A 12987-nucleotide genomic window follows, 5' to 3' on the forward strand; every position below is an offset into this window, starting at 1 on the left:
TGAACAATAGGGACAATTTGCCAGCTCTTCACAGTTGCAGGAGTATTGCAACTCATACATTGCTGGGGAAGAACAACAGCCAAGACACTGAGATATCATTGGTATCACACACGGCTTCTGCTGCATGATTTGCTTTTTTGTTTGAGAAGGGGGAGATGAAGAGCAGGATTGACTTGGTAAACCCATTTGCCTGCTGGCAGTGCCCAGCCACAGTCTGATTGCCATGGCAATGCCTCCCTGGAGAGCTGAGCAGGGGGTTTAGGCTGTGCCTGAGCCAGAACAGCCCTCTGAGTAACCCCTGCTCCAGCAAGGGCCTACTAACAGCTGACTGCTCTGTACACAAGTAGGATTCAGAGCCACAAGCTGTGTAAGACACTGCTGAGGTTTTTTGTGAAAACCACAGCATGGCTCTTATGTAGGAAACCCACTGTCTGTACCCATTGCTCGAACAGCAGTTGGACCAGCCCACTGGTTCAAACTTCAGTATTTTATCATCATAAAAACACTGCAACCTTTGTTTTATCCTGTCTTTGTCAGACTGAAAAAATTACTTTGTTCTTCAGTGCCTGGTAGGAACTGGAGCAGGAACTGGACATGGATTTGGCGTACAAAGGATATTAGTGTCCCAAGGGAGAGGAGATCCTTGTACTTGCCACCCTGGCCAGCTTGCAAGGTCCCAGCATCTAGCTGGGTTTAGGAAATTCTTGGCATTTACACATGTTTTGTAACCCACTGAGTCATCCATCTAGATTATACCAGTGGTGGGAAGCAAACCAGAACCTCTTCAACATCTCTTGCAGAATTATGTCTTTTCCTCCAACATGATTCAGAGGTTATCAGGACTTAATGGGAATAATCATTAATTTACATTTCAGCAGAAGATTTCCATGTGACTGGAACACTGTTTCACTGCTCTGGATCACCCTTCTCCATGCACATGGCAGGGATAAGCAGTTCCATGCTCTGCTCTGCATTTGTTGCAATCTAAGTACCAAAGGTTGTGAAAACAGATTTAGGTACTATACTAATACGCAGTATAGATCTTATTATCTAATAGATAATCCAATATTATCTAAGATAGAGTTGCACATAAATGACACCAAGTCAGAAGCACTTAGTAGAGTCAGTGCTGGATCTCTATTGCCTTGCATGTGGAATAATTACTTATGGTTATAAATAGACCACATTAAGAGTAACATGATATGCAGTATGTTATCAAACACACATCTATTTACAAGACAAGTTCTTGACCCCCCTCTAGAAAAGCCAAAGCAAAAAAAAAATAATATAAATGCATATCTTAGCTTGCCCAACAGAATTTTCTAGAAGGACAGAATCTGAGAATCAGTTATACTTTGTGCATGCAGGATAAATACCCTGGCGTTTTTTCCCTAGTACACTGTGGTGTGGTTTTTTCACTCTGAACTTCAGGTTGCTTGTGCACAATATTTCTGAATAGACATATATTAATTTTGCCTCTCTGACAGAAAAGGGAAAAGGTAAAATTAGGAAGCAGCTTACATATCCCTTTAAAAAGAGTATGTAAGTTCTTGGAAGCTGTGGAAAATAAGTGAAAAATGTGCCTTTTATTTCTAAACAATATTAACCTTGCCAAGAGAGAACGCACTCTTGGGGTTTGGTGGTAAGGTAAACAATTACTAATTTCCCCTATGAGTAGGAGATAATGAGATAGGCAAGCATTTTTCTGATAAAATGTTCCTTAATTTCAACATATCTACTTTTAGAATCCAAGTTGTTAGCTGAAAAGATTTTGTTTTGATTGATGTCATAATTCTCATTCATTTAAAAGAATCAGAAATGTCAAATCATTGTTACACAGGAAGTTTTGGGCTTGGATCAAAGTGACATTTCATTTAGCAGTCTGAATAAATGCGCAGTTTAAAAGCCAACTCAATGAGAAGGAGACACTGAAATCTAAGCAAATACTTCCAACTACTGAATCCAATTTCTGCTTGTACACAAGTCATCCCTTTGGGACTGAGAAATCACTCTGAATTTTGGCTTTTTAGAACAAACTTTTAATTCAATTCAGAACAAAGATATTGAGATGAGGTAGGCCATTTCTTGCCTTCTCCTTAAAAGTACATATTAAAAATATTCATCTTACACAAGAGAGAGAGGAGAGGCACATGCAGGAGGATGCATAAGCTGTCTAAGAGCCATAAAAGCTTCCTGCTTGCTACAAACATTAGGTAGATGTTGCAGGGGTGCTTATTCTCAGATTTGTACTGAAATATTTCAGGATATTTTTAATCAATCTTCATTACTTGTTGCTATCACTGCTGCATTGCTGGGCAAAGCCCTCAGCTTTTATTAGAAGCTAAAATATTTTTACACTTGTTACTTGCACCGCTGTGAAGAAAAGTTAACTCAACCAGAACTCCCAGAAGCTACCAAAGCCCAAGACAAATAAAACCAGAGAGAATTAAGTCTTGTGAATTACACCAACCATATCACTTTGCCTCAGGATTTGATGATGCCTGGAGCGGACTATGCCAAGCTGGCAATTTTGTCAATTATGTTTCATTTCATACATTGGGGCTGTCATAGGATGAATTGTTACTGTAGATGTCCCTGGGGACATTGAGCTCAGGCAGCCTCACACTACATGCTAAAAAGCTTTTTCAGACAGAGTTTGTCAGAAAAAAAAAATCTTCCACACAGAGCCCTGCCCTACCTGCAGCTGAACCAGAAGGAGGGAAGCAGAGCCCCCAGACACATTCACATTCTGCACAGAGGATGCTGCACAAGAACAGCCCTGGGCCCCCCTTGCAAGGGATGCTGACCCTAATGCAAACCAGCTGACAACAGCAGTACATTAAAAACAACCAAACTAGGAAATCGACGTGTGAAATAGCAGAACTGCGTCAAGGACAGAATCATGCATCAAAAAACTAGAAGAAATATGTACTTGCCCAACTCCTTGTGTTCTTTTCACCTTATAAAATCACTCTGGCAGAAGCAAGACCCCCTGCTGTACCGTCTCTTATTCTTAAATGGTGCCTAGAAAGGAGAACTAAGCACAAAGATGGGGTTTTTAAAGTCCTCAAACCTTTCCTAGGCTTTTGCATTGCTTTGAATCTGTTCCTGTCATCTGATCCCAACTGCTGTCACCTACCAGTAATTTCCTGCCTTGCTCTTGCTTGTTTTGCCATCACTGGATGCTGCCGTGGCAGAGAGGAAGCCTTGCCAGTGCAAAAATACTGAAGAAGATTTGAAAGGCACCTATCTGGTCTCTAAACAAATTCTCAGAAGTGAGGAAGCAAGAATATTTGTTTCTATCAGCTGCTTCATTAGCGCAGGTTGAGGTGGTAATTAAACAATATTATGGTAATGATGGGCTTAACTGGGGGCTGCTCGATGGCCTAGAAATACCATGCCCATCAGTGAAGACACAGAATTACATTGCCACTTCACACTGTTTGCTGTCATCTCTGTACCTGAACCATACTAATAACATGAGTGAGTCAAACCCATTTCAGTGCAGCCAAGCAAGCTGGCCTAAGTCACTCTCATAGAATTGGGAATGAGCAGAGGACATTTTGTGGACATAAACTGGATTTATGCCTCCAGTTACTTGTTCTATCCTTCAGCTGAACCATGTTAATGAACTAAGTGGGAGCTCCCAGTTTGCTTCAGCACAAAGTCAGCTATTGCTGCACAAATCAGATGAGCCCCTGAAGTGCGTTGGAAGCATTGTCAGTGTTTGTGAATGTGGCTCAGCTCCACGGGAGAAGCAGATGCAAGCTGGGGTGTTGTACCAAGCAGATGGAAAACGGTGTTTCCCTAAACAGTCCCACTAGATCTGCAGCAGCACATCTGCTGCACCCCAGTGTGTGCCTTCTTCCTTTTTCCAGTCACTGCAAAAAGATTTGGACCGAATCCCCTCTTCCACTGAACCTTCAGTTGATGTTCAGACCCATGGAGAGATGACATAAGACATGACCTTTCCTGTGCATTTGCTTGCCACACCACACTGGCCGGGAAATAAGAAAGACTCCATGAAGTGTGAAGTGTTGGGTTTCAGATCCTATTTGGTGCTCATGCTTTCTTTGCACTGTTTCTGCATCCAAATTCTATCCCTTAGCTAGGCTGAAGGGAATGTATCTTCCTTTTTTGTATATGGGAAAACAAAGCAGATGGTCTCAGTCTGAGGGACAGATGTCCACATCAGAAAACTGTCACCGCACGTGACACTTTCCCAGTCATACTGGCCAAAATCCTCCAGAAAAGAAAAAACGCACCTTGCCATTTTGCATACATTTACATTCATTTGCATGCATTCAGGGACCTACTGAGCAGAATGCTCAGCCTTCCCATTTCTTAAGTTGCACTCAAGCTCAGAAAGACTGGTGTGAAGATTACTTGTTAAAAGAGCTGACTGCCTGGTGACTTTGGTATGCTATTAATAAAAAGGGCCCTTCTGTGCCAGTGTCCTATTCTCTTCCTGCCTTTTGTCAAATGGATGGGTCTAGACACAGAAGAGTAGCTCATAACGACACTACCCCTACCCAAAAATTCTGTAAAGATATTAGGAAGAAATTCTTCACTGGTGGTGAGGTACTGGAACAGGCTGCCCAGAGAAGTTGTGGATGCTCCATCTCTTCAAGTGTTCAAGGCCAGGTTGGAGGGGCTTTGAGCAACCTGCTCTGGTGGAAGTTGTCTCTTCCTGTGACAGGGGAGCTGGAACTAGATGATCTATAAGGTCCCTTCCTACCCAAATAATTCTAGGATTCTGCGATTCTATGAAAAGACTGGTGATGGTCAGAGTACAAGAAACACACAATCCCATCCTGTTTTCCTTTTTTTTTTTCTGGCAGGGAGTTTTCTCTTTCAACCTCAAACAACCACAGAAGGCTCTACGTCTTTATTTTTCATAAGTGAGGCAGCAATAATTCACTGGGATTGTGGTGGCTGGAATGCCTGGGGGATCTGGATGTGGGCAGTCTGAATTAGGGGAGAAGTCAATGAAACACAGGAGAATACTGAAGCGCCTTAGTGTGCGAGGTCTGTTTCCTAACACGCAGGCACATTGCTGTCTGAGTTCATAGGAAATTATCCCACATGGAGCTTTGCATCTAGTAGGAGGGGGGGGAAAAAGCCAGATAAAAACAAACCAAACCAAAACACAGCAGATTGCTCAATGCCGTGTGCAAGCCAGTTAAAAGGGGAGGAAAAAGAGATCTCTTAATGCAGTCTGCTTGGCCAAAGCTGAGCCCTGCTCATGGGGTAATGTCTGCAGGGGCAGGAAGAGCATGCTGCCTCCCCATCCTGCATGAGGAAGGTCCAGCTGTGGGCTGGGGTGTGATACCTGCTCCCCATCAAGGCGCCTGTGAAACACTCAGGTAGCAATTACTGCTGAGAGCACAGCAGTTATAAAGACTCTAGGAAATATTGTGTGTATTTTGCAGTGCTAAATAGGCAGGTGAGGCAGGAGGAGAGGAAAAAGCAACCATTCTCATGGGAACTTTTTTGTTTGCTTCATTTTGGGGTCATTTTGTATTGGTTCTTCTCATCTTCTCAGCCCTGGTGATGTGGTGATGTTGTGCTAGGGAGGAGGGGCTGTCTGAAGGTGAATAGCAGCACATAAAGAAGAAGAGAGGGAAGACAGGCTGCTCAACACTTCCTGTTTGTCACCCAAGGCCTTTGCTCTGTTGTCTCTATCCCTGCCAGAGCTTCAGAGTGACTCAGGGTTTGTCTAACCTGCCATGCACAGCTGGGATGAATTCCAGCTGCTGGGAGCAGCATAAAGGTGGCAGAGTCTTTTCCCACCAAAAAAAAATTAACAGCCAGAGAAATTTTCAGCCCCAAGGACCTTTGCCTATGAATCCTGTCAGCTTCCTTGCCACCTCCATAGCTTATCAACAAATCAAGTAGGCTTTTCTTTCACAGACCATTACATTTCCCACTTCTTTCTTTGGCAAGAGGCAAAAACAGTCAAAAACAGAGGCTTCCCAAGCTGAGTTGGAGACATGGCTGTACACACAGCTGCAAGTGAGGAAAATGCCACTTGTTTTCACTCTCTACCTGACACATGACAGCCTGTTACACAAAATCAGCAGCAAAACTCCCCCCACACTTTTGCAAAAGAATAACCCAACCCAAAACTTATGTAACTCTGCAACTAATCTTTGGTAATCTTGAGCAAGGCATTTAAATCCAGGGAATAAGCCTATTCTTCTCATCCCCCCCACCCCCAGCCTATCTTGTAAAGTAAAAAGGGAAACAAACAGAAGCAAAGTTCATAGCCTTGTGGTTTTTCCTTTTGACCAGAGCAGAGTGGCATCGTGTCCCAAGACTGCTCTGAAGTTAACCCTCCTGCCTTGCCTTATCCCATGCACTGAGCACCTTAAGAGAAAAGCTGCTTTCAGAGCAGCTGTCAGTTGCTCTTGGCTGAAGCATGGAAATCTCTACTCTCGCCACGTACCACTGCCTTGCTTTTGTCTGGTACTTTTTCGTTGCCTACTCCATCGCACACGTGAAAACAGAGGAGCGGCCATCTGAAGTGTTCCTTTATGGTGGGCAGTGGAAATATTTGACAGTCCTCAATCTGGTAAGCAAATCCTGTTGTACAGTGATACCAATATGTCTGTTTGTTTGTCTGCCATCTGCGCCTCAAGACATATGCAGCTGGTGTATTTGCTGCTGTTAAACTGCTTCCTTTGGTGGTTTTTACCCCAAAGGAAACCAAGGAGGGATCTGTGCTTGTGCTGTGAAATGTATTCACAGGTTTCATGCAGAAAGAATATTGACTGGTGAGATGCTTGGTTTTCAGAAAGTACTTCAAAGCTAGCTGCCTCCTTGTAAAAGAGGCATTGTCAGTGGGGAGGAGGACAGAAAAGTGGGAGTATGTCCTGCCAGGACACATACAAGCTTGGTGCCTGTTTTCTAACCTTTGATTCAAAACATTTCAACACTGCTTGGAGTTTTACTTCAATTTTTTAAATAGGCTTTTATGTCCTCTAAATTACAGGAAAAGTGAAACAAAGCAGAGCACCTTGCTAATTTGGCCATTCAGAGTACCTGCTTCATTTGACAATCAGTTGAGAACACAAGGGAAAGAAATTCCAGCCTGTGGAGAGAGCTGCTTGTGATATTACATGAGTGTCAGCAGTGTTTTCAACTGGCTGCACATTTCCTAAAAGCACACAGAAAAAGAGAGACTGTAATGTGTTCTGGTTCTTCTAATATTTCACAGGATAGAAATTCAAAGTGAAAGTACATGAGATACCCAGGGGAGAAGGCTTGTTTGGAGTCCAGGGTGTTCATCAACAACTGAGGGAAGTAGTGCTGGTGGGGTGGAAAGACCAGGCTTGTGGAGAGGTTTCCTATGAGGGAAAAATTTCAGGCACACTTGCTAATTTGAAGGATGACCTCAGGGACCTACATAGCTTTTCATCCATTCTGTGTGACCATCAGAGTTAAATTCCAATGAGAGGTCTGATATGGGGCATGTTTGTCTCTACTATTACCCTTCAGAAGGAGACATCCTATGTTGGAATTCAGTGGAAGGCTAAAGGTTCCCCAGCTCCAAGAGGGGCTTTTGGAGACCTTCAGGGAGGCAGAGAATTTGGTTTTCCTCTATCCTCAACCATTCTGTGACTCTGTGAAACATTTGCAAGCAAGAGGCAGTGAATGGCAAGTGAAGTGACCACAATAACCCAGGGATTCTGGTAGCCCCAGCCCTCTCCTCAGTGGCCAAGCCAGCTATGGGAGGATGAGGACACATATATCACTGCAGTTGGGTGGCATCACTGCTAATTGCAATGGTGCCTGTTTATCAGTATTGCCATTTTGGGGGAATAGCTGACCCCACTAAAATACCACCCATTCTTTCAGGCAAAACAGCATCTTCACCCCCATCCCCTGGCACCATTATAATGAGATTTACCACCCAGCTCTAAAACATGAGATCAAAAGGACAAAGCAAGTAACCAATCTCCCAGTATTATGGGATGAAGAAATACTCACTGAAATTGTCATCCAGCTTCCCTTAGTGACCAGCAGTGGATGATCAGGGAAAGGCTGCACAAGGCAAGGGCATGTACAAGCATGAACTGAAGTTTCCATGGCTTTACTGTCCCACTAGCATAGCCAGCCAAAAAATAAATCCAGGCTAAGGTGGCTAATATCTATTCAAAGCCTTCCTTTCATCTATCTAAAGGAAAAACATGCCTGTTCATACTGATGGTACTTTCCCTATCCTCTGTGCCATGAGGCAAGTGTGTCTTGTGTGAAAGAGCAGTTCATTTTGTTGGTGTAAACCTGCTTCCTTGACAGCTGAGCTGGATGCCTCATTATTTCTGTGTTGTAATTTAATCATCCATCTCTGTTCACATTTTCTTTGCCACAGATTAGAATGGCATTAGATTATCCTCTCAGTTACTGTTTTCTGCAGGCTGGAAGTCCAAACTGTTTTCATTTCTCTTCACAAAGCATTGCTTCTCATTAAAGCATCCATGTCACCCTTTGCAGCAGTTTTTCAAATTTCAGGAGGAAGTAGGTGGGGCAGGCCCCAGCAGTCAAGTTATGAGCCTATATGGGTTGATACAGTGGCCTACAGGTGTTTCCTTGTTTGTAGTTTAATTCTTCTTGGCTGCTCTTAACTCTCTGTTTGTCTTTTTTGATCACTGGTAGGCAGCAAGTTGAGAGAGCAATCCACACTGAGACTAATATTTCTTTATTGGATGGTGACAGCTAATATAGAATCCATTGTTGAAAAATATATAATTGAAGCTGCTTTTTAATTTTTTCTGAAATGCTTTACATTGCACTTATCAACACTGATTTTTGCCTACTATTTTATCACTCAGGCACTCAGTATCCTGAGATTCTTTGGCAATTTTACAGTCAGGTCACTTTGACAGGAAAAAAGCCCACATCAGATTCACATAAGTGTACACCTTAGTATTTGCTCCTTTGCCAGCTCATTTACAGATGTGCTGAACAGCTCAGGTTGTATTAGATCTCCATAAGAGAGGGCTCTTGCTCCACTTCCCCAGTCCTTTGACTCCCAAATTTTAACTACTCATTGATCTGATCCCAATGCTGAAATGGAGCTGACAGCCAGAAGGGAAATGGTTTGGGCTGAAGATATTGCCTATCTCCTGCAGAAAATGTGGCAATGGGAAAGGGTGTGCAAAATTACTCCTTCATGGATGGTAGTCCTTCTTCTTCAGAGATTTATTTATTTCAAGAAAGGATTGCCAAAAAATGAAGAGGCACTAGGGAAAGAAGTGGTGTCACCCCCTTCTCCTGCTGAACTGGATAGCATTTTTTGGTGAAGCAGCAGCAAAAAGGTGGCAAAAGGTTCTTGAGCTGCTGTATAAGAGAGGAAAAGGGTGAGAAGACAACATGTCCCACATGCTGTGGTGCTCTCTGTGGGGCTCCTCTTGACTTAAAGGACTCATCCCATGGCCTGGCATTAAGCCACTCCCTGTTGTTGCTGAGGAACATCGAGGAACAAGAGGTGCCTGTCAACCACACTTGTCCATTGGGTGCACATCCAAGACACTGAATTTTGGTCAGTCTGGACAGAGCCCTGGAAAACAGGGGATGTTGGGAGTTATGGTTGTGGGGAAGAAGAGCTGGCCAAAGCTTCACACTGGGCTGTTCTGGTTCCATGGATCTGCTGTGCTGGGCAGGCCTGGAGAGTGCCTTGGAGGCTTCCCCAGAGCCAGGAACACAGAGACAGCCTTTGTCCAGCTCTTCTGCCTGTGTCCTGCCAGACTGGGATTGCCTGCCTTCTGGCACTGCCTGTCTGAATCACTTGGAAATTTTCCCTCCAAAATTTCTCTTATTTCTTTGGAATAGCATTTAAAAATTTCTTTCTGTGGAAAGCTGCTCTGGCCGCCTCACTGTAATCTGAATTATAAATACTGGGAAAACTAATATTTTCTGAGGATGGAAATGCTGCTTGTCTCCCAGTTTTGCTGGAGAGATGCTGGAAGAATTCCTTCTAGATATGACCCTCTTTTAGCACCTCATTCAATTCCTTGCTAGTCTCTCCCAAGAGAGCTACATCTGTGACATTGCTTCAGATCCATCTTCTTAATGATCATAGCAATCAAGATTCAGTAAGGAAATATTTTTGTAAGAGGGAAAAAAGGATACGTGGGCTTTGTATCAAAGAGGTTCATTGACCCATTATTGAAGAAGCAGAAATTACAGATAAAACCAATTTTGTATTAATTTCATTCATCTGTGACACAAAACAGTGCAAGCAGAATCATTCATTGCCTGAAATATCTGAGCTCATAAAATTCTGCTCACTGCTTACAATCCATTAGTAAATCACTGCATAATGAGCACACTGCACCTTTAAAAACTATTACTTGTGTTCCTGCCCCAGTTTATTCCTTATACTTTTGTCTTTCATAATGAAAATACTGTTCAATGTCCTGAAAACTGCTTTGTATTTATTTCAGAATAGGCCGAGTATTTAGTAAAGATCTTTTCCAAGACACTATCATGTGAATGGATGTGGGTCTACACTAAATGTTGACTTTTATGTCTAATAACTTGCTCAGAATATTGGATTTATCCCTCCCTAAAGGGCAGAGCTTGGAGCCCAATTTATTTGTACTAGTTGGCGATTTCAATATACACATATGGCAAGATCTTATACACAAAAGTAAATCATGTCAGGTTAGTTAAACAGAAACACCCTTTTGATCACTGCACCAGATAAAAATTGAGCTTTGTCTTTGTCACTGTGAGTCTCAGTTTGGAAAATTGATCTGGCCAAATTAAATGTTTCTACAGCACCCAGCACCATGGAACTCTGCAGGGTCTAGAGGAGAAAGCAGCCTCTCTCCAGCAGGGATAATCATATCCATATTCTCCTCTTTGGGTTAATCATTAGCTTTCTGAATGCTTCCAGTCTTCCTTCTGTTCGTGTGGGAACACTTTAGGGAATCCTTTCTATTTACAGCCAGTGGATTTATATTCCATGAGTGCCTGCAATGGATTTGCGAGTGCCAGCACTGCTGCTTGGGAAATTCACAGGACATCTGGAATAATTTGATGTTTTCACATATTTATTTTTTTTATGTAAACATTTTCCCTTTAATGGAGGCTACATGATTTGGATGCACCTTTCTTACAATAATAACCCCCATGGGTTTGGAGCTTGGATCTTAATCTACTGGGGGTGTACAATGCCAGACTGTGCAGTATTAGGGATGATCCTAGCTGAGTTCAGTTTTCTGGTTTGAAAATTACTTGTATAACCTTCCATTGCTCTTGGAAATGCAGAGTGATCACTAAATTGTCTGCAACACCTTTCAAACTATGGTGATGAACAAGGGTAGAGTTACAGCAGCACAAATCCAAACTCCTGAGGCTGAGTTCAAACTTCTTCAGGAGTTGTTCTTCCCCCTGTTTAGCTGGAGAAATGGGTCAGGTTACACATTCAGATAAGAATTTTCCATATAGAAGATAACATTGTCCTCCCCTGTGTATAACAGAATATTTACCAGGCTGAGAATGTGGCTGTTTTGGGACTGTTTCTTTTCAGTAATGTTTATTTTAGGTAATTTTGAAGCGGGGAAAGAAGCAGCCTATCCCTGCCCCATGATTAATGTAAGGCTGACCATGAACAAGATAATAATAGCCCCATCCTCTGGGAACCAGGCTTCTCCCTAATTGCTTTATTGGCAATTAGTCACTGTGCGTCACTGGACTGTCACCACCCTCATGTTCATTTTTCATGCCTTTTACAGAAAGTTACTGCTGACTCTACAGGGTGTAACAAGAGCTTCTGGTCATTACCAGGCTTTTCTTAGCTCTTTGAGGACTCGGTATTGGTGTCCTGGTGAGACCAAGAACTGGGACAGACATTTAGGCTGAACCTGTGTTTGTGTCTAAGTACACTGCACCCCAGCGTGGGCTTTACTGAACCAGACCCATGACTTGGAGGGCTGAATCCCTACTGACTGAAAAAGTGTCTGCTAATTGTGATAATGGGGAGGGGGAAGTCACACTCAAAAGAGCTGCTTTGGGTGCCTCAGAATTAAACAAAAACCTCTGTGGGTTCTGATGAAGCTGCTTGGGTTTTTTTTTTAATGTAAAGATATGTCTGTTCACCCTAGGCCTTGATAGGAAACATGTGGCCTTGCAGCTGAGCTGGGTGATGCACAACCTCTGGTCCCTGGTCCTGGGTGACCCTGGGCCAGTTACCCAGCCCGTGTCAGCGCCTCCCTACCTCTGCTGCTGTGGGTCTGCACAGGGAGAGGGACAATCCAACAGTGGCACTTACTGTCCTGGCTCTCTGGGCTGTGGAAAGGACAGGGAAGGAAGACTGTATCTTTTCCCTGTGCTGGGAAGAAACAAAATGTTTGGGGATGGTTGCAGATAAGTGCAAACTGTAGTAATTTTGTTGCCCAGGAAGACAGTCTCTGGAAACTAATGCTTGCAGAAGCCCTTGCTTGACAACAGGCATGATGAAATCATAGTCTCCTCCTCCCCTCATATATTTTGATAATAAAGGAATTTCTGATGGAAAAACATTGCACTAATTCTGTCCCCTCCCAAGCACCACCCTTTTCAGCTTCTTCAGAAACTGATGAAATACCCAGCCACAACTTCAGAGACTTAGCTCTAAATAAATATCTGAGTCAGAATAAGATCATGGCAAAAGAGATCTCATCCTGAAAGCTGTAACCCTCTTTCCATTTGAGCATCACTAGCTGATCCAGTGTTTGCAGTAGGCTGCATTTCCCATATTACATTACTCTGGGACAACCTAGCCTTAAAAAGAAGAGGTCACCCCATGAGTTAAGTGAACAGAACTGACTTGGTGCTAAATGCAAGACAGTGGGAGAAGTATTTTTCTGCAAGGTTCTATTCTGCCTTTTTGTGTCTGACAAATCTGGTTCATCTTGATCTGCTGTGTAGCATTAGGAGAGAAAATGAAGCAATTAGAAAAGCAATATTGGTTTAAACCACAGTAATATGACAATTTTA

General features: G+C 43.1%; 1 protein-coding gene across 2 annotated transcripts in view; it reads left to right on the top strand.

The window, feature by feature from the left end:
• The first annotated feature begins 6255 nt into the window (after positions 1 to 6255).
• Positions 6256 to 12987, top strand: part of ADTRP (androgen dependent TFPI regulating protein) — a 30252-nt gene continuing 23520 nt past the window's right edge. For both annotated transcript variants that reach the window (XM_059480830.1, XM_059480837.1), the window contains exon 1: positions 6256 to 6574. In XM_059480830.1, the coding sequence (XP_059336813.1) occupies positions 6422 to 6574 (153 nt within the window). In that variant the 5' untranslated portion in view covers positions 6256 to 6421. The remainder of the gene's footprint in view (positions 6575 to 12987) is intronic.

Source organism: Ammospiza nelsoni, chromosome 1 (assembly GCF_027579445.1).
Source record: "Ammospiza nelsoni isolate bAmmNel1 chromosome 1, bAmmNel1.pri, whole genome shotgun sequence".
Classification (NCBI taxonomy): Eukaryota; Metazoa; Chordata; class Aves; order Passeriformes; family Passerellidae; genus Ammospiza; species Ammospiza nelsoni.